General features: G+C 39.4%; 2 protein-coding genes across 9 annotated transcripts; one reads left to right on the top strand and one right to left on the bottom strand.

Moving 5' to 3' along the window:
* Window positions 1–315: 315 nt before the first annotated feature.
* Wsck (tyrosine-protein kinase Wsck) lies at window positions 316–10,539 on the bottom strand. Of its 4 annotated transcripts, none has more exons than XM_022070900.2 (11): window positions 9,146–10,539; window positions 8,746–8,989; window positions 7,768–7,919; window positions 7,001–7,303; window positions 6,284–6,507; window positions 5,586–5,769; window positions 4,940–5,115; window positions 4,207–4,857; window positions 4,008–4,119; window positions 3,621–3,817; window positions 316–3,429 (listed from the first exon to the last, which is right to left on the bottom strand). In XM_022070900.2, exons 2-11 carry the CDS (start codon window positions 8,979–8,981, stop codon window positions 3,349–3,351), a joined length of 2,316 nt encoding a protein of 771 aa, XP_021926592.1. In that variant the 5' UTR covers window positions 8,982–8,989; window positions 9,146–10,539; the 3' UTR covers window positions 316–3,348. The 4 variants fall into 4 exon arrangements, with proteins under 4 accessions (XP_021926592.1, XP_021926590.1, XP_021926593.1 ...); XM_022070898.2 differs by having other exon boundaries at window positions 9,676–10,539; XM_022070901.2 differs by having other exon boundaries at window positions 9,970–10,539.
* A 2,311-nt stretch (window positions 10,540–12,850) lies between these two features.
* On the top strand, window positions 12,851–25,698 carry LOC110833181 (hydroxymethylglutaryl-CoA synthase 1). 5 transcript variants are annotated; one of them, XM_087355940.1, is made up of 9 exons: window positions 12,851–12,980; window positions 17,907–18,133; window positions 18,949–19,149; window positions 19,516–19,641; window positions 19,790–19,954; window positions 21,413–21,578; window positions 22,600–22,770; window positions 22,999–23,231; window positions 24,394–25,698. In XM_087355940.1, exons 2-9 carry the CDS (start codon window positions 17,914–17,916, stop codon window positions 24,507–24,509), a joined length of 1,398 nt encoding a protein of 465 aa, XP_087212066.1. In that variant the 5' UTR covers window positions 12,851–12,980; window positions 17,907–17,913; the 3' UTR covers window positions 24,510–25,698. The 5 variants fall into 5 exon arrangements, with proteins under 5 accessions (XP_087212066.1, XP_087212069.1, XP_087212070.1 ...); XM_087355943.1 differs by having other exon boundaries at window positions 12,867–12,980; window positions 17,912–18,133; XM_087355944.1 differs by having other exon boundaries at window positions 12,868–12,986; window positions 17,912–18,133.
* The last annotated feature ends 748 nt before the right edge of the window (window positions 25,699–26,446 follow it).

The following is a 26,446-nucleotide window of genomic DNA, read 5'->3' as shown; positions in this document are numbered from 1 at the left end:
CCTATATTTCCTACACCTTTCTTGAGAACATTCATTCTACAGAACTGGACATGGAGGTCCCAACATTTGGCATGTGTTGTGGTTATGGATTTCAGTGTTTTGTTCTAATTTATCTATATGCAGCTTTATGTGGCATATTATTTCAAATACATACATGCATGCTAATGGGAGATGATGGAGACTGTAAGCACCTCTGAAGTGTACATTAAGTTTTCTTTAATGGTGGACTGAGGATTTGGTGCTGTGGTTTAATGTATGGAACATATTGCAATGTTGGTAATAAGACCAATGGTCGACATAAGCAAAATAACACAATTATAATCAAGTACTTTATTTTCATATTAAGCACAAAGCAGGATATGAATGAAACTTACACAACTGCATCAAAATCACAGTACCTTTGGCACACTAATCACAGTGCACATACCAAACTGTTTCATAAAATGCAAACCATAGCCAAGTGGGATATGAAGTTCTTATGGTAGTGATTATGAAGATGGCTGCCTTCTGCATTGTAGGATTGTAAGGTCTTGTAGACAGCCATTCTTCATATCTAAGATTTTGGGCCATAAACTTTATGTTGATTTGCATACTTGTAATATTAAGTTTGGTAAGCCAGTTCAGTATGACATACTGGCTTGCAGGTCGCATAAAGAGTGGCGGGCAATTGTAAAGTACTGAGGTTTAAATCCCCAATTTTTATATGATAAAGGCTAACTCCTCCCCCCACAAAAGTGGTTCCCTGCCTTGCATGAGAACAGTCATTTTAATTCAACAACTCAATTATCAAATCAATATAAATGTGATAATCTGAAAGCTGACAGTTTTCTTTCCCAGGCAAGTGTAGATAATGAAGTACTAAGTACTTAAGTACTTTGCCATTTTGTACAATTTCATAAAATTAAAATTAATCCCAAGAATTCAAAACACAATTGTGGGGATGGCGCATCAAACATCAAAAACTGTGTGTGATTTGAATCAGTTTCCAACAGTATAAAGCACAAGTAGCTTTTTGAACGCTTAGTATAAAAGAAAAATGTAAATACCTACAACTATAAAAAAATATTTAAAAATATGGGAACAATATGGTATAATACAAAAACATTCCTCAGTATAAAGCTATAGATTATCTGTCAATACATATGTAATGTCTAACTACGAGATAACAATGAGTAATGTTACTACTGTGGTACCAAAAGCTGCTCCAGCATCTAGAAACCCTGGAAGTGTTGATGTTAATTAATTTTCTACGTCACATACATATTTGGTGTTTTATAATATGAAAACATCAGAAGATGATAAGAGCATATCCAGTATGAAGCCCTCAGAAGGCAGATGTCAAAAGAAAATGTACTGTGATAATGGCAAGCAGGTATTGTTACTGTAAATACATATTTAGATGTAACTAAAGAGCAGAGTAATGATACTGACAGGTAATAATTTAATTTGTGTTCTGTCTGACGACAGGTCCATATGAACAGGATCCTTCCATCCTTTTCTCGGACTGGGACCTGTTCATATACGTTCTTGGCAGATGATCCAGAAGTGGTTTGCCATTGCCTTCTTCTGTGTGTGAATGGAGTAATTGTTGGGATGCCACGGAGAAACCGGGGAAGCCCCCGGAGGAAAACTCCGTGTTGCCTAGACCACGGCCTTGCCCAACACAAGTTATAAATTCGGGCACCGCCGGGAATCGAACCCGAGACCCCAGGATTATAATACAAAAAATAAATAAGTGATGTATAGTGCATCACAGTCCTGCAACTGCTAAGAAAAGGAAGTTCTGCACATGTATGAATTTCAGGTCAACTAAGGAAGTTAAAATTAACCAAATTTAGACATAGTAGAACTGGCACTTTCCTCTAAATACACTTGAAATATGTTATGGCATTTACTCCGTTCAGCTATCACTACTTTGGCTGTACTGTAATTACGGCCCCATGCATCAAAATATTTTACACAACTCTTTGATAATTTCCTTTGTTGTGACATAAGACATGCTTACACATATTCTGTATAATCCATACAGTAGACTAGTGACTGACAGAAAAAATTAACCAAATATGTGGATGGAAGTAGCCAAATGCTAGTTCATATTTCACTGAACCTTACACTGCTCAAACATTCAAATTAAAACTGAGATTCCACAGGAGTAAAATTTGATGTTTAAGATAGAACAATGGCCTACGTAAATATAAATATTATTTAAGAAATGTAAGAGATATATAATGAACGCTTCTAGGGCTACCAGCCATGTCAGGTGGTTGAAAGGTGAAAAAGAATGATTTATTATACTTAGCTGCTGTTAAAACTCCAAATCATACAAATGTAAGAGGCAGTTTACATTACATACAAGAAAATTAAGAGAGAAGAAATTTACATGATCAAAGGCTCTACTTCAAAGTTCTGCTTTGTTAAAATACAATGTCCTTTTAAGTCATTTTTCAAAAGACTCAGCATTTCAGAGTTTTGAAAATTCTACGTTTAGATTAAATCTATATTAATGTATCTTCTTCAACATCTTTGAATATAACATATAAAATGCTGCACTTCATAATCTCCATATTGAATTATAAGACTAGGAATACTGCACTGCAAGGATATGCAAGTTAAGTTTCAGCTGAGAATTTAAAATATCACCTAGAAGTATACATACAGAAAGGGAAATGTGCATGTTTCATAATAAGACTAGAAGACAAAATAATATAAAGACAACTGTCAAAAGGTCTGAAGAGTATTAATAAATTTATAGTAAATTATCGTGAGGAATGGAAAGCTCATACCAAAAGTATTTTGTAATTTTTAATATTAATACTGTTAAACACTTTGGGCAACGAATGTTCAAATGGCATGAGAATACTTTTCTTGTCAGCCTAAACAAAAGTACAGCATCTTGTTCTTAAGTTGTGTGCTATATCAGGTAATAAGTGCATTTGATCTGAAATTAAGTTCTTGCATATCCTTATGTCATAATCTTGTTACACCTCTTACCCCGGTTAACATGAACAGGCATACAGTGTTAATATCTCGCAACAAAATCAGCAATTCTGAACCAGATGTAAGCCTATGTGCACCCCAAGTAGCATATGATACGTTTCATACATTTTCAAGAGGACCTTGAAAGTCATTTTATAAAACATGATTATACTTACTTTGAGATAAAAATTAAGTCTCCATTGCATAGGGGGACATGAAGCCCCACTCTGAGACCAAGGGATACGCAGACTAAGAAAGGTTCAGAAATGCTGAACTATAAGTATCTTTTTTCATAAAAATACAAAACAAATACACATATATTTAAAAAAATAAACAATGCTTCACCTCCTTGATCTGCCTGCAGCGGCTGATCTAAGTTTGAACCTGCTCTAATTCAGGTATGTACTGTTCATAATGGAAGCCAGCAGCATACATTTCGAAGTTCAAATGAATCTGAAAGCAGAAACTTAATTGAACATTTTTGTGGCAAAGCAACGTATCACTATCAAACTTTTGGTCTCAGACACCCGAGCCAATTTATCTCAATTAATTTGCAAGATAAGCCAAATATCGAACATCATTTTTTTTTGTCCATTTGATAACTGTACCTCTTTTATGGAAAACATCCTACAAGTGACCCTTACCATGCTATCATCCAACATATTCTCTAATATGTGTGTAATTTCTCGGAATGTGGGCCTCTCATCCAGGTCCAGCTGCCAACACTGCAGCATCAGCTGATAGAGATCATCATCAACACACTGCAACTGAGGAAGACGATGTCCTCGCATAACTCTGCTGCCCACATCACTTGTGGCAACATCGGCATATGGTGTCCCACCTAAAGGCAGATATTCCTAAATACAAATTGTATTCTCACAAACAAACAAAAATACAAAGAGTCACAAGTTTAGCTAACTGTGAATGTGCGCTCATATAAAATACAATAAAATCCAAAAATCTAGTAAAATGCATTCACATTATGCCCATTTTAAAAGATGAGTGAGCAACTATACTCTTTCACAACTCACCAAGTGCACTAATCTCCCACAGAACGCAAGCAAAAGACCACACATCACTCTTGTTCACATGTGGCCTGCCTCGGAATATTTCCTGTGCCGTCCATCTCGTGTAGTCAGGTTTCTGAAAGAAATGTAAGTATTATGTGTAAAAAGTGGTTTAATTAATCTCTTGAAGAAATACATAAACAAGAAGAGTATGATGCCTCACCTCTCGACACTTATTATAACGTGCAATTCCACAGCCTGTAACTTTTGGCACTACACCATCTACCATTAACACATTCCTAGCCGCTAGTTTCGTGTGGATAATTTTCTTGGAAGTTAAGTAGTCCATTGCTCGTGCAATGCCAACAGCTGCTTCTAAAATCTGCCTCTCACTGAGGGAGCATATTCGTTGCTTGGAACGACCTACATCTGATACTGACACTTGGACGGAGTATGGCGCGATGGAACGTTCCAAGCAACGACTTTCTACAAGTACATCTTTCAAGCTGGCAGGATGATGTTCAACCACAACAAACAACGTGTCTGGATTTTCACATGTTCCCACAAGACTTGCTATATTTTCGTGCGTGCCAAGCCGTATCAAGACACCAAGGTCTCGCAACATTGATCTCTTCTTATCGGGTGGTAAATCCCCATCTGCAATTGTGTGAATGGCAACAGGGATGGGAAACCCTCTTTGTTGAACAGTTCCTCTCATTACATTGCCATACTGTCCCTGCCCTAATACATCTGATTTTACATCCAGAAAGTTACGAGGTATGTTCCACACTTGACGTTTCAAGTTTTCGTAGTGATTCACTCTTTCGTCCTCTTCTTCAGGTATGAAACCATTATGAATATAACCATTTGGTTCCTGAAAACAGGGATGGTAATTAGAATTACAAATAGTAAATTTCGTCAGACTGGGATGCAACTCTTTTATGCCACTGACTTACTACTTCAATCATAGGTCCCTGCAGAGAGAGTTCCTGGTGATCAGAATTTAGCCTGCGCCTACCCAGATGCCTGCGAAGCATACAATAAGCAACCACTGACAGCAGGAGTATAAATCCAAACACACCGATGGCTACAGACAGTCCAATAACCAACCCAGAACCTCCAACATCTGCCACTGTAAGAACAGCAATTAAGCATTATTCGCATCGTACCCTGTAACAAGCTTTTTGCATTAAAGACCTTGCTCAAAGATTATCTAATTTCAAATCAAATGTGTTAAATTCTAACATTTGTAGGCTTAAACACAAAACATTTCACACTAACGTCATAATGAGTGGACACAATACATCACTTTCTTTTTCCAACATTGTTTTTATTTGGTAACATCTTATGGAACAACAGAAGTTTAAAATGGCAGAACACAGCACACTCTTATTTGGAAATGTGCAAAAATGTTCTATAAATTTTTGAAGCTTTTAAGAAGACTTCTTGGTCAACTGTAAAATTAATGCATTTCACAGTAAACTCTTGGTTCACACATTCACATTCTACAGTTGATTACACAAGATTACAATTCAGGATATAAACTTTAAAACACTTTGTTTGGAGTTGTTTAAACATTTCCTTTTATCGACTGCATCTCACCTGGTACGTTATCTCCTATGTTAAGGACCACGTGGCCCAAATGAGCATATGTCACTTTAGTGACATTGTTCAGACTGCTCACCACTCCGAGGGTAACATGCACATCATAGTCCAGTGGCAATGGTGGGTTATAATAATTTCCATATGTGCGGCCATCACCAACAACAAATTCATCTTTCAGATCCTGGAATAAAGGAAGAGAGTTTCAGGACCCACATTTACATGATTCTCAATATGATAATTATTGATCTTATCAAAGATATTTCTAGTGGCCTTACAAGCTGTCATGTCATGTCATATTGAAGACGGTTACCAACATTTCATCTTCAGAGCAATGTCACTCACTCCGACATTCCAGTATTCACCCTGAAGATGGAAGCAATATATTCTTCTGAAATATGGGTAACCACCTACAAGATCATATGGTGTCAAAACTTATAAGACGTCTACAAAGCGTCCGCAGATATTCCCAGTCACAAATGTCATAAGAACGCAGATCGAAAGATGGCTATCTTCTGTGTTGTAGCACCGTGTAGTCTGGTAAAGTTTACCAGCATTTCAGAAGTCCCTGCTGCCTCCATCATCATGGCACCATCACCCACAACACAGATCCAATTCTCAACAGTGAAAGAGCTAAGAGTAACTTCATGAAGTTCTGACATCAAATCACTGAACACTCTGTACATGACGTATCTTACCTGGGGTTTTAATTCTGCAGCAATATAGTAGGACAACCCTTCAAATTCAGCCTCATGAAAAGATTTCAGCAAATCTTTCCTGAATGCTTCACGTCCTGCCTCATAAACCACCACTATACGATACGCTGTAATTGGACCATTTTCATTTATCACTGGTGACAACTGAACCAAAATCTGACCTTTGTCCCTTCTTAAAATTCTAGGTACTTCTGGCTCTTCGGGTTCTGGAAAGTTCAAATCCGACATCAACATCACATCAAAACATAAAATATAAGAGCACAATTATATGAAGGAAAATCAATACCTCCGACTCAATACAGAAACTAATAAAACCAAAGAGTTTTGTTTAAAAATTAAATAACTTCAAATAAACTTTCCATTAGACTCTTTAAAGTCTGAAATTTCCTTGAAAGGCTTATGCCACTGTTTCATTAGTGCCTTTCCACAGTCAAAAAATGTTCACACGTTTCCGAAGACATACTCGCAAACGCATAGTACTCAATTTAATAACATTCCAGCATTATATTATTCTTTATTTACAAACCATCTGAAAAATGCCACATTCACTACTTCCTAATCAACTGGAGCAATAAATTATATAAAATATAATGTTCTGGTAAGAAATAAAGATAGATACATAGGAAGTACTTAGAGTTTGTTATGATGTTAAAAGAACAAAATACATGACCAAGTTCTGACATAATCTGCCATACTCACCTCCTATCTGCGTCCAGATTGTATCCGACACCTTCACTCCAGTTACGTGGTCAGAGTGAGTAGCTACGGATATATTGTACAGACTGCCTGGATGAAGGTCTGGTAATCCAGCTTTTAAAGTAGAATTCGGAAACACCCATTGTCGCGGTTCCAGCTGGGTGATTGTAGAATAGGTATTTATGCAGTCTGCCACAACAATGTACTCGGTAAACACGTCGTTAAGAGCGGCTGGAGGGGTCCAGACCGCCTGCACGCTGGTGACCGTGGCATTAAAAAGTTTCAGTGATGTAGGAGGGCCAGGAACTGTACAATAAAATTCAAACTAAAATGTCAAAAGTAGAATTGCCTTACAAAAATTTTCTAGGGGCAAACAGCTCTTTAATATATCAGGAGAGTTAAAAAGTGCAGAAATACATCTAGGCAGACCCTGAGAATACACATACTAGATTTAATTAATTCTTTCTTCTTGGGCTACCAGCCATGTCAGGTACTTAATTTTCCCGTGGACGAAGACGAGGACAATTCTTGAAACGTCGGCATTCTCGAATTTAGACCACCTGACATGGCCGGCAGCCCAAGAACAATTCATTATACTTGGTCACCATGAAACTTTAGACCCTACAAATACCAGATTGGTTAAAATACAGAATCAGGAACACATACGTGGATAATGAAAACACAACTGTATCCCCCTGCACACCACAAGAAAACGTCTTGTGTGACATTACAGTGAAGGGATTATGATGATAGACAACTATAATACGTACCCCTCCATCCAGTGTCAAGCACAGCATTAGACAAACTGCCTTCACAGGACCCTGTTTCATTGGCATTGCATGACTGTAAGCATTCTGCAGGATGGTATCTGCCATACGAACTGTCACAATAACAAGCCTGTGCATTCTTGAAGAATGCATATCTGTAATCAACATCAACCTATATAACTTATCATAGAAGAGTAACAGGCAACTCTAAGGCTGGCAGCAAGACACGTAAGAATGAAGAATAATCTCTGCATAAGAAATCCATCACATTTACATCTCTCTGCAAATGACGTAACTGTTGGGTTCTTATAACTGCAGAGTTTATAACAGTCATGAAGCAGAAAGAATGAAAAGTGGTCTAGGCCTATTATAAGACATCACATAGCTGGAAGAACTAAGCAAACAATTAAAAAACACTGATTAACAGGCCTCTGGACTGAAATATGAATCTAGTATCATCCATGTATAAGCAGCACTGATAACCAATCAACCGAGATAATTTCTGTTTCTAAAACAAATTTAATTTGAAACAAAAGTTCCCAGAAGAATTTGTTACATCTGCTACTGTTTTTATTAATGAATAATTACACAAATTACGGTCTACCCTTCTGCATTTCATGTTCTATTAGCATAGATGTCTACTGCAAATCAAATCTCATAACTTACAAGTTCAGTTTTCTTATAAAAAAACACCGTGTCTGCCTAAAATTTGGGTCCCTCAGACTTTCTACGTCTGAGAGACCCAACGGTATCTGATAGCCATGTGCAATAAACTGCTGAGAGTTTCAAGTGACAATGACTACTAACAACAGTACTGGAGAGGTACTGGGAAGGGAATAAAAAACTTTACTGCCTTGAAGTAAACAAATATTGTCAAGGCACTGTCATGACTTCATCATATATCAAGCAGAAAAAGTTAATGGAAAATGTGGTGATAATAGTCATTCTGTCACAGAAAACAAAAACTGATACGAAAGTTACCTGAAAAATTTCTGCTTACAAACTGCTTTGCATGACTCTGCTGACAGAGGCACTACTGCATTTGTGATATTGAAGGGAAGATCACGGTAATCATGATCTTTTTGAAAGCAACCCACTACAGACAAAGGAGTACCAATATCTTCATGCTTAATCTGAATTTCTCCAATGCATATGGACAGAACACTCCAAGTCAGAAATAAAAGTATCTCAACTTGAGAAGAGGAATATAATTCCATTCCTTTGTCTGAAACAATATATAATAATGATCACTGTAAATGAAAATCCTGGAGAAACATAAATTTAACATATAAAAACTATGTGCATGTACACAATCAAATATTTCATATGGCCTTTGGCTTTGGTTTTGAACCTCTTGGTAGAAATCCTTTTGTATATTTACAAGTTTCAAGCTATTTTCTTCCCCGTTCAATGCAATGGTTATACATAAATGTGTTTAATTTTGCCAAAAATAGACCAGCAAGTACTGCATATTCTTAGGCACTCAAAGAACAAAAATGTTTTATGTGATTCGTCTTGTATAAGGATTCAAACAAACGTGGGACACGCCTCACACACACACACACACACACACGAACCTGATCAATGCTACGTTGACACTTTAACACTAACAAATTGAAATTATATAAAACATTATTCAGCACAAAAAATTCTGTATAAATGAACACATAAGAGAAATAAATGTAAACAGTCAACTTTGCAGATTCTGAGGCAAGCACAAAAAACCAAATTCGTAAACGACATGAACCGCCATTGTATAAATATCTTTACGCCGTTATCAGTGTCGCCACCATAGTCGTCACATATTCAAAACAAGCTCCATACTAAACTGATTTTAAATCTAGTGGAAAAGATAAAACGGAAACATAAATAGTTTTTACAATTAAAACACACAAAACATTTTTGGCATACTTAAATAATTCATTATTACTCAGGCTCTAGTTCTAGTACACACACGGATAAACAAATGACAAAGCCTGCTAAACAATTTCCAGTATCACCAGGAAAGTGTTGTTGGCATTGGTAATTTATGATAGGATGGTTGAATATGGTTACAGTACATTTTTCCGGAAAGCTGATTTCTACCTACGAGTTTACACAGCCCTACAAACTAGAGAAATAACATAGGCCTATTCCAATCTTCAATTTTCTAGATGGACGAACTTTAGTGCAACAATGACCAATGTGAGGTGGCGCAAAAAACACCTTTGGAATGTCAGTAGCATATACTCGAAAGAGCACATTTTTTCCAGTCTCGTTCTATCTTCCGTCTGAGGTCATTTCTGTGCAACATTGTGTTCGAATCACGGGCAGTACCACTGAACAACGAACTCGGTTCCCACTGTTGCGGAAGTGTTACAACAATGAAGAAACTGTGCAGACATTGTTCTTAGGTGAGCGAGCGATTATCTTTCGGCCCTTTTTTGCGATCTCTATATGAGTACGACAGAAGCATTTTTTTCTCTTTTCGTTGTGCAACTTTTGTATAACCGATCGGTTTATTGTTATTGCTGACGTCTTCCGACTTCCGGTTGTTATCCGTCTATATCCAGCCACTTGTCCACGATCCTCTGTCGGACACTGCATCCTAGATCTTTATCTTGGTTTTCCTATCTTGTCTTTCCTTGTGACATCACTTGAGCTCTTCTGTCACTCACTTCCTGCATGCGTACAGCCTTGCGACAAGAGTGCGGTGCAAGATGATCACTTTCTGCGTCAAATCAACTCCGCAAAAGCTGGCTATTCCAATATCGCTGACAGATTTGCTGATTCTTATATGCAGAACATTAAGCGACAGATATTCACCCAATTTCCTGTCAGTGAACATTGACTAACGTTTCGTAAGTTACTAGCCTTTACAAGTGTACGTGTTGTGAAATATTTTGATAAAATGTATTTTTCTGTTGGAGTCTGACAAATGTTATCGTTTGCCTCGCTTGTCGGATATCTTTATTTTGACAGCAGCCCTAATCGTATTCCCATAATTAAGCACGTTGTCTCCTTAACGTTTTTTTTAACATCATTACGCCACAATATTACTGAAATATACGCAGGTTGCAATAGAAGTAGACTTGCGACATGTTAGAGCCTTTTCGCTGTAATAAAGCTTGAAAAACGTTACTGGCTTTACGACAATGGTTTCAAAACACGGCCCTTTCGATCTAGCAGCATAAAGACCACATACAGTTACAACATGGCGGGCGCTGATAAAATATTGTCTCAGTTAATCCTATAATGTGGTAGGATGGCGTTATCTAAAGCAGTAAATTTATTTTTAACTGAGAATATGACCATGACGATAGTGTGAATTATCAATTTCCTTCATATTTCACAAAGAAAAAGAGATGAAACTGAAATAAATTCTTTTCAGGTTACTTCTGGATATAATCAGGTATAAGAAACAGGTTCAGGCACCAAATGTGCTGATGCATTTACGTTGTCCCATGCCAATTTCTAAAACATAAGAGTGTGTTCATAAAGAAAAGCAACTTGTGGAATTAACCTACTTCTCATTATGTTTCCAGAGTAAATATTGGCCTATCCGATTAATCCTGTTACGTAACTCTGAAGAACTTAAAGTTCTCTGCTGAAGAATGCACATACTTTCTGTGAAGTGAACAGAAGAAAACGTTCGTTCATTGGATCGAATCACTTTTTGAATACACTGGTACTGACCTAGTGTCCGTGCCTTTGCCAAAGCGCAAATTTTAAATATATCAAAAGTTTATCGCTATTTTGTTAAAAAAAAACAGTTAATTTGAACACTCACAAAACCTTATTCTTTTCTTGCACGTAGGCATTCCGTCCAACAGCTTTACTTCAAGCCCACTAACTGGCATAGGGTGTCCACTTGGACGTAGGATTACCGCTTAAAAAGTGGCCGCTTTAATCCATCGTCCATACGGAAAACCCACATCTTATAGAAATATTCCTGGAAGCCGAGGCAGTTCTTCAGACCTGATGCAATGTCAACCAGACGTGAATTAAATTTCACGTTGTAGGATTTGAGGTCATCACGGAGACTGCTGTCTTCTGAGTTGTGGCGTCGTGCAGACTCGTAAATGGATACCAGCGTTTCGTCAGGGTTGAAGATGGAGACGGTAGGTTCCTCCGAAATCTTTCTAGCCTATTCACTTGTGAATCTACACAGCGTCACAACACAGATCAGTGTCGTCATTTCCCCAGCCGTGAGAACATCATTTTTTTTTTAAAGTTGGTAGTTCTGCTAAAGATGAAGAACTCCAAGTTAGTTTCTGTGTACCCATAAGCCCTCCACCGAATCCTCCCGTGAGTTTTTTATTTATTTATTTATTTAGTGTTCTGTCTGACGACAGGTCCATATGAACAGGATCCTTCCATCCTTTTCTCGGACTGGGACCTGTTCATATACGTTCTTGGCAGATGATCCAGAAGTGGTTTGCCATTGCCTTCTTCTGTGTGTGTGAATGGAGTAATTGTTGGGATGCCACGGAGGAAAACTCCGTGTTGCCTAGACCACGGCCTTGCCCAACACAAGTTATAAATTCGGGCACCGCCGGGAATCGAACCCGAGACCCCAGGATTACAAGGCCAGCGTTCTAACCGCTAGACCACCGTGGCCATCATTTATTTATTTAGTGTTCTGTCTGACGACAGGTCCATATGAACAGGATCCTTCCATCCTTTTCTCGGACTGGGACCTGTTCATATACGTTCTTGGCAGATGATCCAGAAGTGGTTTGCCATTGCCTTCTTCTGTGTGTGAATGGAGTAATTGTTGGGATGCCACGGAGGAAAACTCCGTGTTGCCTAGACCACGGCCTTGCCCAACACAAGTTATAAATTCGGGCACCGCCGGGAATCGAACCCGAGACCCCAGGATTACAAGGCTAGTGTTCTGGCCGCTAGACCACCGTGGCGGTACTCTCGTGAGCTAGTGAAATCAAATTGACGCCTTAAAATCCTCTGTGCCTCTGAGATTCGTTTCTGTCATGTGGCGTCGTACCTGTCCGCGGATGATGACTTGCCATAACTCTCAACTTCAACCATTTCTCCAGCTCCTCCCCTCCGTACGCATTGCCGATGGTTTCATACCCGAAGTTCCGATAACAGCTCATACCGGCTTTCGCCTTCTGCAGGCACGCAAATGCGAGAAGTGGAATGAGCGACAGGTTGAGAAGCCAGTAGTCGGCGAGCACGCCAGCCGGAGGACGCATCGCGACTCCTACTCCTACCAGGTAACGGTTCGTAGTCTTCACTTTTACTTAATCTCTGCCCCAAACGAGAGCTTCTGGAGGAACTGCCCGCCCTGCGCACTCTGACTGCAGTACCAGAGGCGGTAATTAAAATTTGCTCATTTCAGGGGACTCTGTACCTTTCGCGTCGGCAATAATAAATCTGTCAGATTCATTTGCCCTTTTCTCAGGAACTGCTTTCACCACGACGACACTTTCTCGGGGCGATAAAAGCACACGTTTATTCTTACAATGCTCTTCTTTGAATATATACTTTCCCCACATATTTCACATACAAAAATATATAAATACATTGTTTATTAATTTGGAATTTTGAAACACCCCATTACCTCCTCAAATACCACCTAAACACATTGTAAGATTTTCACAGCACTGAGATGAAGGTAAATTTGTCTGAAAAACAAAGTTTCGGAAAATGAGACGGAAGTTTTGTTTCTATAAAAGCTGTGAATTAGCCGCTTACATAACGAACATCTGCTCAAGTTACGAGATAGCATTTAAATTCCGTTTACGTCGACTCTCTGGTTTAGTGCGTTGTATGAACAGCCAGATGGCCGATTACAGACACGGGTGAATTCCGAGAGAGTGCCTTAAATTAGGCGACGACCACTTCCTTTCAAATACTTTCCAAATAATTATTTTTTATCGTCCGATAATTCGACGGTATACATTTTGAGCTACTGGTGTGAGACAGTTGAGGCACAACTTGTCCCGAAAAAGTCGATCTTCTTTTTTTATTGCGGAATAAGCCTCTAAATAAGGCCATCAGTAAGACCTACGTTGGCACCCCTGATCAGCATCTGAGTACACAGAATTTAAGCTCATCAGCTCTTTGCATTTGACATTTTGGCATTCTGAATGCTGTTGCAAACAGGTATGATAAATGCGTGTGTACACACCATTTTAAATTCTCTTAAGGTCTCTTACCTCTATTAATGTACGTCTAAATTCAAATGTCTGCCATTTTTATTTATTAATTATTCCACTGTACAAATTATCGCTGCTTACAAGTGTAATTCATACAGATTCTTATGAACATAAACGCTTTATAACCAATAACATTAACACATAACTTATAAGAAGAGTTGTTTTTTCCCTCGCGAGACAATCGATAAGTTACCGTTTTAAAAATACTTTTAAAATATGGCATTCATTTCTGTGCTACAACTGAACCTCTTTGTTATCTGCCGAGCCTATCTTAAGATGTGGTAGAGGTGAAGATGTCACCGCTGTTGTTCTGGCTTATGACGCCGTTGTGGGCTTCTAGGTTTCGGATTTGGAGGCATTTGGTGTCTGCCTAAGAGTCTAGACGGCGTCACAACCCACAAGTACGTCGATTCCTACCTTCATATTCACACAATGTCACTGTCACTGTCAGTAAGACACATGGACGTACGTTTTAAATGTTGCTTCTTTCCGCTTTGCTAAATAAGTCGCTGAAGTTAAATCCCCGGAGACTCGACAGAAGGACAAATTCCGAACTTTCGGAATTATTAATGACGCATGCGCACGGTGAGATCATCCATTGCGTTCTTGCAAGTAGCCCTACGTGTGACGTCAGGTCTAAAGACACTCGAACGTCATCACTTCCTCCTGAAAATTTTCTGCCAGTAGCTCACAATGTAAAGATTCGAATGGCAAAATAATTAATGAATGAATTGGAAGTTAAGGTAGTATCCCTGCTACTGCCTGGAGGGACTGAGGAAAACAACAAGAAATCTGAATCGGGACATCCGGCCTCCGAGCCCAGGTTTGAACTCGGTACTCGAAGAAAGAGTGATAACCACTCGGTGCCGAAATATGATCAGAAAATTGCATTTCATTTCAGTTTCAGGAAGTGCTTTATGTCTGTCAACCATCTGTTTGCCAACATTTCGCTGTGATTTAAAAAAATATAATGATATATTATGATGGCTGATGAAAATAAATGACTTGAACCTCTCGCGGAGACAAACAGAGAGAATAATCCTCTCGGGTGACAGCCACGTCAATTCGGAGACTCTCTGTGTCTCCATCATCAGGGAAAATTTCGACCATTTTGAGATTTGAGGATGTGAGTGGTGTCACAACGTGAGAACCACAGACCCCACACGATCGTAGTGTATGTTGAGGTAATCCTCCCGGATTTCTGTGGCTAAAATGGAGGGAGCATGCCCCGACCGAAATTAGATCCTGATACCTCCGAGATGTCGAATCCCGACCACCACGAAGACCTGTTACCAGCCCCCCCACTCCCACCCCCCTCGCTTCCAATTCATGAAGATCCACTCATTCGTTTTTCGACGCTGATGCAGCGTCGGAAAAAAACGACGCAAACAACACGAAGCTGACGCGTGCCTGTCGACGGACCGATTTTGTTGAGGGGGTCACGACCATGCACTTGTTCATTCATCCAGCCCAAATGCGTAGCAGAACAGCCATTCGCACACTCACTATCCGGATCGGTTATGCAAATCGGTCGGCTAGAGGCCAAGGTCTCTGTGAACCCTTCGAAAACTTTTAACATAACAATGACGTGTGGAGGAACTCATTCTTCTGTCGTGAGCTTAAGTCGTCAATAGATCATGGCAGAGCACTTGAAAGTGCAGGAAGTCAGCGTCCAAACAAAGATATTCTGTCCATGAAGTCAGGTGAGTTTCTGGGCATCTAAGCTCGTCAGCCACACAGTCTAAAAATCTGCACAGGGAACACAAAACTTGCAGGATTTCGTTTTGTGACCAACATTTAATAAACGAAGGTTTCGAAGATGGCTGCCTTCTGGGTTGCAGCGCCGTGTAGTCTGGTAGAAGTTTACTGAACGTTCCTCCGTCCAACATCAGGCAGCGAGGACCTCTGAAACGTTTGAAAACTTCTACCAAACTTCAAGGCGTAACAAACCAGAAGGCAGCCATCTTGGAGCTCACCGCCGTGTTATACCTCAAATTCCTCAACAAGACGTCACTGCACTTTCAAGATTCCCGCAGCTGTTGCACGGAAATGCCTGGAAAGCACATTCCAGTGCATCCAATTCCAGGGGCAGAGTTCTCTAGAAGCTAACAGTCACTCGTCCAGTTAAAAAATCCTCCGCTTTTCACGAGACCCCCAAGTCCTTCAAATGTCTGAATGTCCTATTCAGCACTTAATTTTCAGACACTTGTAACCAGACGATGGCTGTCTTGTGGGATCTTGTGTCGCGTAGTTTGCTGATACTGACCGACGTTTCAAAGGACTGTACAGCCTCCGTAATCCCACGAAACTCTTCCGAAATGTCGGTCAGTATCAGTAGACTACGCGATGCTACAACGTTCCATAAATCAACGATCTTCATACTCGTAGCCGTGAGAAACTTAAATTTAACTTGTAATTTAAGTTTTTGGCTAAAAATAAGAAATCATCTTCGGGCAGGGATATAAATATCATATTTGATTTCGAGAAATATACAGTCTAGGCTTTCGTTTGGACACAGTGGCTTCATCAGGACCGCTGTCGTCCCCTGGGCTGAGGGAGTACATAAACAGAGTAAAATATAAAATACGTAAATGGAATTATTTATTACTAGTGACTGCTAAGGTATTACAGCTCAAACTGAACGCAATTTGATACAAAACACGAAAATTACGCTTTAATAAAATGAATATTGGCAAAGTAGAAGCTGATAGTTACGTTTCTCTGGGCTGACTTAAGCATGTTGGGTAAGCCTTGAGTTTTCGTCAGCTGCGAGCAACAAACTACAAAAAGCTCTGCTCGTGACGACATTACATTTCCTGTTTGTGTAATAACGATGCAGCGCACACATGAGCCTGATACTGTTATCCTGATTTAGACATTTCATAGTTTTCCTCTTTCTTTCTACGCGAATGCAGGAATTAGTTACTTAAACCGTACTTTTTAATATCCAAAGAGTCGTTATAACAAAATGGTGGATGAGGAAAATCATGTGGAAGACATTTAGGTGCTCCGATCTGGTGGCCGAAATGGGAAGAATCGAAAAAGGCTGATTTAATACGTCTAAATGCGCGCTGCAAAGAACGCCATGAGGACATGTATTTTCCGGTACAGATTGCATTTACCACTCTCGTTTTAAGTGACGAAGGATTTACCTCATTAACGGGATATACTTTGTCGTTTAAAAATTGATTCATTCACGTTTAGAACGTGGTATTCAACGTTTTTTGTTCGCGTACCCCCCAGATATAATTTCTCTTCAACTTTGTACCCCCAAAGTTGTTGGTGTATAATTCAAGTTATACATAGTATATAATCTACATCTAAAATAAATTAAATAAATTACATTACTGATTATTCAGTGTTTATCATAAAATAATATTTTTATTAAATTTCACGTACCCCAGGTTGAATACCACTGGTGTAGACTACAAGTACGCTTGGGCCCAGACTCTGAAGTGAGATCTGTGTTCCTTCGTAAGTGGTCTCAGTTCATATCGTTAGAATAATAGCGATGTGAATGTGTCAAGGTCGACACTTGCGACTGTCGAGGTCAATAAAAGGAATCAGCAATGCTCAGTTACTGACAGTCTCACCGACGATCTACTGTGCACCCAGTGCTAAGGCGTTTATTTACAAATTACTTTCCATCGTTACAGTAACAAAATGTCAGGTGCATTACGCGCAGTGACCGATGGTCTTGGGAGTTCAAGCGTCCCGAGAATTTGTACGCAAATGCCAACGTTTTGGTAGAAAATGTTGTCTGTGTGTTGCGCGCTGTTTCTTCGATACGCTTATGTTCCACTTTTAGATCTTTACTGACGTAATGTTGTGTTAAAAGAAGTTTCCGACGTTTCGGAGAAATTAAAAAAAACTTTACACAGGTTTATCCATAATCTATGACGACGAAGCCAATAATCCATCACAATTATTACCGATATTTATTGACAGTAGTAACATATGGTTTCCTCCCTCTCCCTCCAGTGCAGACATGGACCAGTGGCCTGAAAGTGTCGGGATTCTGGCCATCGAGCTCATATTTCCATCAGAGTACGTGGAACAAAGTGAAATGGAAGTTTATGACGGAGTCTCAGTCGGAAAATACACGCTGGGCCTTGGGCAGGCCAGGATGGGCTTCTGTACTGACAGAGAGGACATTAACTCCCTGTGTCTTACCGTCGTCAGCAAACTGATGGAAAGAAATGATATTGGTAAGTAAGAATATTTTCCTAAACTGTTTGATTCAACTCGATCAATGTAATCCCCTTCTAATCCAGTGTAAATCAGCTCTAACAATGGCCACAGCTGCGGGCCAGACGACATTAGCGCCACGGATTTGAAAGCGGCAATTCGTAGTCTCCCATTGTTGGGCTCCTCTCGTTAGTTGTAGTTCAGGCTTGGAATGCAACCGAAAGGATCATTAACACTTGAATAAGAGTCCTCTGTTGCTTCCAGTCCACACTTTCCACTCTATTAATTCAAGAAATTTAATTTTAATATTATCTACAAATCTATGGGTAGATGGCTAGAAGTCGTCTCTTCGAACGATCGATTCTGAGACCTGAATATTTCACCTGAAGACGGAAGTAGAACCAACTTTCGAAACGCTGTGCTTTTAATGCCATCTACACGATAGACAAAGTCCAAAAGAACAATTTAATAGAGCATGAAGATCCTTCATACGTCTTAGGGACAAATATTAATTACGAACACATTTTTGTATTTACATTTCGCGTATTTCATGCTTCAAGCTACGTTTGTTCCTAAGAGCCACGTCGTGGAGCTCCTGTTACAGAAGTTTAAGTCAAGGTGAGGAAGCCAATATTTTCCACATCAAGACAATATGAAGTTATAAATATAATTAATTCATATTGAATTTGAGCAGGAGAGCAGACAGTGCATGTAATCGCCACTTCGTTACGAATGGTTTGGGTGAGCCGAATTCAAGCTCGATTTTACACTCTTTTCAAGAATGCTTCTCGTGTCTCTTTTAGAAGGCTGTGTGTGTGTGTGTGTGTCTTTGCAGACTACGCCAGTATCGGACATCTGGAGGTTGGTACCGAAACCATCGTAGACAAATCCAAAAGCGTGAAGACTGTTCTTATGCAGCTGTTCGAAGGAAGTGGTAACAGCGACATTGAAGGCGTAGATACCACCAACGCGTGCTATGGCGGCACTGCTGCCCTCTTCAATGCGCTGTCGTGGGTCGAATCCAGTTCGTGGGACGGTAATAATTGTTTTATTTTGTGCATATCCACGAGAAAGAATAAACGGAATAAGTTTCTTAAATATTAAAAATAAGCTTTCTTTAAATCACCCAACAATGCCACCGAAAGGAACTGTTTTATCTCGATGTAAGAACAAGTCGCCTGCTTTGCTGTCCTAAAAACCATCGTAATAACGAGCACCAACACGATTTATCGTAAACATTGGTGTTACATAAGCCCAATATGCACAACTATGAGTAATTTTTGAAATAAGATAAACAATGTGAATGTGTTATCGGCTTTTTAGCGGTAATGTCAATGTACAATGGAACCAATGCCTGTGTCTGTGGTGCCATCTATGTATCAGTTCTGCAAACGTCTTTCAGGTCGGCTCGCTCTTGTGGTGGCGGGCGACATTGCAGTGTATAAAGAAGGTAATGCGCGTCCTACAGGCGGAGCTGGGGCCGTTGCAATGTTAGTGGGGCCCAATGCACCCCTCGTCATAGACAGAGGTATGAACCCCATGAACACACATGAATTCGTATGAATTTATTTATATTTTGCCAACAAAAATTTTGCGTGAGAGTGGCGGGACAAAGCCTATGTATAAATTTCAAAGAAAAATATTTGTCAAGCGAAACTAATTACTTTTTGTTTCAGGAGCCCGTGCTACTTACATGGCACATACTTATGACTTCTACAAACCAGATCTTTTGTCAGAATATCCTACAGTTGATGGGAGACTTTCTGTACAGTGTTATCTGGGTGCATTGGATCGCTGTTATCAGCTGTTTTGTTCCAAGAGCGAGAAATTGCAAGCAAAAGGTTTGATCCAAATCATTTTCCGATTATTATTATGATCGGCTGGGAAAATTATGTATGAGCATTCTAACAAATTTCTGAGAAACATTTTCTGAACACGTATCTGACTTCTGTCCTCAAGTCATTATTCATATTATTTACATGAAATTTTATGAATTAACTTGCGTAATATGTAACGATGCACGTGAATTTGTCTTTTATGTTAAAGGAATGCCAGCGCGAGCCATAATGTCCCAGCAGAAAACAAAAAAGGTCCCAGGTTCATATTTTTCCCCAGAGACTGACTCTCGTGACTAAAGTTTTCATTTCATCCAGAGTTCTTGAGTTCTAATTCTGGGACAGTGTCTTAAATTAGGCAGCAATCACGTCTGTCCATATTATTTCCAGTTTTTATTCATTAAACACCCTAGAATTCAACGCGAGAATGTCTGAGCTCCTGGTACAGCTATTAAACAAACCACAAAATATTCAACACACGCTTACAAAAGATTATTGACTTTTTTGTAAAAAAAAAAAAAAACTGGACCACAGATGAAACAGCGTAAGGAGATCCTTGTTAATGTTCCTCGGTCTTGTGACTATTTAGACCAGACATCAAAAGCTCTGCTACTTAATGGAGAGAAATTACACGAAAAGAAAGAGGCCTCGCATAACAAGCAATTGGTACTTTAAGTAATCACTTGCTTGGTTGATTAACTTTTCACAATGCATAGTCTGACGTCATTAACTCTCAAATCCCAGAATTAAAAATTATCTTTAAATATTGTTCACATCTCGTGCATGAGCGCTACATTTATTTTAAACTGTGATTTATTACAAATCTCTGTTTTTTATTCTCAAACGACTTTGTTAATTAGTATTTGTGTTATATAACTAGAAAACAGTGGCGTCAACTTGAGACTGCAAACTGTGTGGACTCTGAAATTTCGGAATCTACGTAACTCCGAGAAGACCAACATCAAATTCAAATTATTTGTCATTTCAGATGATCTATTATAGTTCTATCAATCAAAGAATTTTCTGATTCATCAGTGAATGGTTAATCGGTTGAAAATATAATTCTTTAACAGCCCAGTAAATAATTTCATATTACGTAAACACAAAAAGCAGATGTACTATAAATAAGTGAATAACTGACAACATTACTTTGAAAACGGTTAGAACGCTGGCCTTGTAATCCTGGGGTCTCGGGTTCGATTCCCGGTTATAACTTGTGTTGGGCAAGGCCGTGGTCTAGGCAACACGGAGTTTTCCTCCGTGGCATCCCAACAATTACTCCATTCACACACAGAAGAAGGCAATGGCAAACCACTTCTGGATCATCTGCCAAGAACGTATATGAACAGGTCCCAGTCCGAGAAAAGGATGGAAGGATCCTGTTCATATGGACCTGTCGTCAGACAGAACACTAAATAAAATAAAATAAATATAAACAATCAGTGTCAATTTTATTGTTGCCAGGACATGAACATCAGCAAATTGATCTCACGTATTTGGACGCAGTGTTGTTCCACTCTCCATACTGTAAACTGGTTCAGAAATCTGTGGCTCGACTTACGCTCAATGACTTTGTGAGGACGCCAGAAGAGGACCTTCCTCTTAAATACCCAGGACTTGAGAAATTCAGGTACGTAAAACAGATCCCTAGGAACCCAGAAGTTGAAACGCTTCAAAGATTTTCATTGCCAATGTCAATTTTGAATACGAGACGTGCGATGTATTTGAGGTCTTGCTCTATGAAGAGGTGTTTCTTTGTGTTTGTGAACCAAGGCAAAATTACAGTCAGCCATCATCAAATAACTGGTGCAAAATGTATGAACGTACTTATGTTAATGTGCTAAATCATTTCTGGCATAATAAACAGATGGCAGAAACAATTAGTAATTACATGCCTTCGAAAAACTTTGTCTTGCACTTTTATAATAAAAGAGTAAGATCTGTTGTTTTTCTCCGAGGCACATAAAAGCTAATCACGAAACTATATCAAGTTTTACAAACAATTTTCAGATTCCATACCACATTAAAAAAATAAAAAGAGATGTTTAAAAAATATTTGTTTCAGATTCTGTTTAAACAGGTACTAACTAAAAATCATTTCATATCATAACAAACACTTTTCATAATTTGTATCTTATATGCGTCATGTTTGTGTTTGATTAAATATATTTATTTTGTACAGTCTATACACAAACGTTTGAAGTTTATTGGTGTTGTAAAAATTATATAATATTAAAACATTTTATTGTGTAAAATATTATATTAGCGCTCTTAATCGTAAATACGATTTTACATTATATTTTTAGCGCTTTTATTAAAACATGCGCTAATATAATATTTTACACAATAAAATGTTTTAATATTATATAATTTTTACAACACCAATAAACTTCAAACGTTTGTGTATAGACTGTACAAAATAAATATACTTTTCATAATGTTGCTAAAATTGTAAGGAAGTCGATTTCAGATGTTTTTCAGCCATCAGTGGTGTGCTAACCAACGCCAACTGGCACACTGACTTGTGGTTCACCATCTCTGAATTATACCACGGAATATTTACTCCCAACAGAACACAAAAATTTTTTATGAGTAAATTGTGAAATCAAATAATTCATTCAGAAATGAAACTTCAATTTTCTCCGTTCTAGAAATGTGAAGCTTGAAGACACGTACTTCAATCGTGATATTGAGAATGCATTTATGGAACAGAGTAGAAGAATCTTCGAAGAAAAAACAAAGCCTTCTCTCTTGTTATCAAATCAAGTGGGAAATATGTACACGGCGTGTCTGTACGGAGGTCTCGTATCACTTTTAATTAGGTAAGTGTGCTGGTGGGTAAGCCAAATTTCATCCTTTTCTGGTACGTACGTAATTGAACATCTTTCTAGAAGACATTGGTCAGTCGGTAACTCAGAAAATTCTGATCACCACTGGATTGTATCATTTAAAGGAAGAATCGAGGTGTTGTTGCTGTCAGAAGTCGCTCTGAGCGCAAGACTTGAATTCTGAATGCATTAATTATATTAATTATATCATCTTATTTGCAGCAGAGACATCCAAGAACTTGCAGGCAAACGTGTGGGTTTGTTTTCTTACGGTTCTGGACTCTCCTCCACCATGTACTCTCTGCGCATCTCATCAAAAATCGGCCCTGGCTCCTCTCTTCATCGTCTCATTGCAAATCTCTCGCACATCAAACCTTTACTGGATCAACGTCGCAAAGCTGCTCCGGAATATTTTTCGTACGTCATGGAGATACGAGAACAGAATCACCACAAGGGTAATGTTGAGTATGAATTTTTAATCGCAGTATAAGAGCTTTTTATGTGTTACAGTTCTCACATATCGTAATTATTATTATTTAGTGTTCTGTCTGACGACAGGTCCATATGAACAGGATCCTTCCATCCTTTTCTCGGACTGGGACCTGTTCATATACGTTCTTGGCAGATGATCCAGAAGTGGTTTGCCATTGCCTTCTTCTGTGTGTGAATGGAGTAATTGTTGGGATGCCACGGAGGAAAACTCCGTGTTGCCTAGACCACGGCCTTGCCCAACACAAGTTATAAATTCGAACCCGAGACCCCAGGATTACAAGGCCAGCGTTCTAACCGCTAGACCACCTCATCTTATTATTATTTAGTGTTCTGTCTTACGACAGGTCCATTGCTCTGCCCAAAAAGAGCTCTCCAGTTGTCCCTATTCTCAGCTTCTCGTTTTAACTCCTGGAACGTCATCTTCTTTCCTTGTTTAAGGTCGTCGGTTAGCTGTATCCGTCTTCTTCCCAGTCCTCGCTTTCCTTCAACCTGGCCTTCGATGATATCATTCAGTAATCGTATCGTAATTACTGTTGATTATTCCAGTCAACTTTCATTTTTTCCATGACTTTAGATGAATCCGTGGTTACTGTAGGATTCTGTGTAATGAGGATGCGGTTGAAATGGCCAGGGAGGGATCGAGCAGTCCATTCCTCAGTAACGTTGGGCTGTCACACCAGGCATGAGGCAGTTGAAGCCGTTCATTCGAGGGCCTTCTGATAAAGGTCTTCGAACCTAATGGCCTTAGACCGGAAACAGTCGGGCTGTTAACTGGACAATGTACATTGAGATGAGTCTCTGAAAGTTCCAAGTGCAGGAAACGAATATAGGAGAAGGAATCCCGCTGCCATATTCTTTGTTAACGCGCGACGTTCGCTAGGTACAGGTTAGAGATCTTCAGCTCTGCATGACTACAGCCGAAGACCCTCGGACAGTTTTACTTTGTTGTATCAGTGCATCAGGGTTCTTTGAAGGGCGCTAACAAGATAAGTAGTGCACAATGAACCCAGCAGTAGTCAGAGTGCCTCGGGTGAATGAGATTGCCCCGTAGACCCCAGATCAGCACCAGAATCAACTGTGCATGCCATCACAGTCAAGATCTAATCGTTGACCTTTTTGTTCCAGCACCATACACGCCGTTAGCTTCGCCGGAAGTGCTGTTCCCAGGGACGTGGTACCTGGACAGCACCGATGCATTGCACCGACGCGAGTACAAACGCGTTCCTCAAGAACCTCTCTAACCAAACAAATATTTATATGTAAGACTTGAGGTTCTCACAGCGGTGAGTATGAAGATATCCGTCTTCTGGGTTATTGCGCTGTGTAGTCTGGTCGATGTTAACCAACGTTTCAGAGGTCATACTGCCTCCGTCATCAGGGCGATGAATATGCCAATAGGGTGTGAGGAGCTGGATTTATAGGCCGGCCGGCCTATAAATCCAGCTCCTCACACCCTATTGGCATATTCATCGCCCTGATGACGGAGGCAGTATGACCTCTGAAACGTTGGTTAACATCGACCAGACTACACAGCGCAATAACCCAGAAGACGGATATCTTCAAACATTTATATGGTGCCACATACAGCTGTGACGTCAAGCATCCTGACAGTTACTATGTTGACGTCTGCACTTATTATTACGCTAGTCCGAATTCTTACCAACTCCATCTTAAACCTTTGAAGCACTTGGTCGGATGTAGGAATGGGATATTCTCGCTTCTCATTGAGCGTAATGGTTCCCAACGAGGAACGAAAGGTGTTCGCACGCTAAAGCATTCCGGAGTTGGAAAATAGGAGCACTGACCTAACGAATCTGAACTCAAAAAGCTGAATGATGGAGGCGATATGTGTCTCCAAAAATGTTGGAAATGATTTACAACATCACAAACCAGAACAGAATCAAAATCTTCCTCACTCTCAGAATCTCAAATTTCAAAGCACAGATACATTTATTATAATTATTATTATTTTTACCATCTTCGTATTTGATCTTCTGAAACACGTTATATCATGGCAAGGGCATGGAATGGTTTCTTTTTTAATTTTGTTTGTTAGAATAAGTTCTGATGTTTCTCAGACCCAAAAATGAACACGTTTGGTGCATTACGGTGTTTCCACTGAATCAACTTGTCTTTCATTTGCTTTGGATATAATGTGGCCTTGACACAAGACGCAGTTACCATTTTTATATATTATGTAACATATATTTGCATGTGTGTCATTCAAAGTGTACAAATTGTTTTCTTCAATATTTTGTTCATTCAAAACATGTTTTGGTACACGTCAAGTCTCTAAACTCACTGCATATTTTCTAGTTCTCACGTATTTTTATGACTGTATCATTATAACCGCATTCACAAAATGTTGTTTTTATTACATTTGTAGATATTGTAATTTATTTGCCTGAGTAAAACTATTAACAAAATGCACTTTTGATTGTGAGATTTGATCTTCTGTGCCTTGGAGCCATGTTGACCATCAATTTGGAGAAATGTACCCACTCCATTTTCAGGGCTCGAGTGATGATGCTGGGAATCAGGGACCAGGAAGGAGAGCCCCTGTCTCTCTCTCTCTCTGTCCTGATTGGCCCATGCATTCAGATTTCGCTTCCAACCATCCTATATAATTCCTCTGATACCCAGCATTGTCACTTCAACCCTGAAGATGAAGACATTATGTCTAACCAGTCAACATGGCAACATAACCCAGAAGAATATGCATCATTATATTTCTGCTTGTGGTCTTGTCCATATTTCCATGGGATGGAATTTGATGTGCTTGATAATTTTAAAACCACGTGTTCTTAAAACCTCACCACATGTCTCTAACCTGAGCCAGTTTAATCCAATAACTTCCTCCAATGACATTCTGTAGAATCCATTCTCTTCCATTTATCCCTAGGTCTTCTGAGTGACCTCTTCCCTTCTGGCTTTCCAGCCGAAATATGTGCAGTTCCTCTGACACGGCAGAACATTTTGTTCTCCTGCTGATCGACAGAGCCATCGTAACCGTTCAGAGAAGCTAAGTTAATCAGTTTCTCAGAAGATGGCTCTTGACTTACGCAGTTTGGTTTTAATTTGTTGGAATGCCTAATTACGTATCATAGAAACCACGTGGTGTTCCTACGGGCCCAACGCAGTTTTAGCACGTTGCAGATATACAGGCACCGGTGGGCTC

This window comes from Zootermopsis nevadensis, unplaced genomic scaffold (genome assembly GCF_977971745.1).
Source record: "Zootermopsis nevadensis isolate Lab colony 2312 unplaced genomic scaffold, Znev_1.0 Znev_ptg000025l, whole genome shotgun sequence".
Classification (NCBI taxonomy): domain Eukaryota; kingdom Metazoa; phylum Arthropoda; class Insecta; order Blattodea; family Termopsidae; genus Zootermopsis; species Zootermopsis nevadensis.
Note: the sequence above shows the minus strand (reverse complement) of the source record. Positions and strands in the feature narration are given on the sequence as shown.

Bases quoted from the DNA above. Each gene is read 5' to 3' on its own strand.
- Wsck (XM_022070898.2), bottom strand. The intron at 7,920-8,745 runs GTAACTTTCGTA...TGTTGATTACAG, and splicing joins TGTAAGCAGAAATTTTTCAG to ATATGCATTCTTCAAGAATG. The intron at 4,858-4,939 runs GTAAGTCAGTGG...CCCTGTTTTCAG, and splicing joins AGGGACCTATGATTGAAGTA to GAACCAAATGGTTATATTCA.
- LOC110833181 (XM_087355940.1), top strand. From the start codon at position 17,914: ATGGACCAGTGGCCTGAAAGTGTCGGGATTCTGGCCATCGAGCTCATA. The intron at 19,955-21,412 runs GTTTGATCCAAA...TATTGTTGCCAG, and splicing joins CGAGAAATTGCAAGCAAAAG to GACATGAACATCAGCAAATT. The intron at 21,579-22,599 runs GTACGTAAAACA...TCTCCGTTCTAG, and splicing joins CCAGGACTTGAGAAATTCAG to AAATGTGAAGCTTGAAGACA.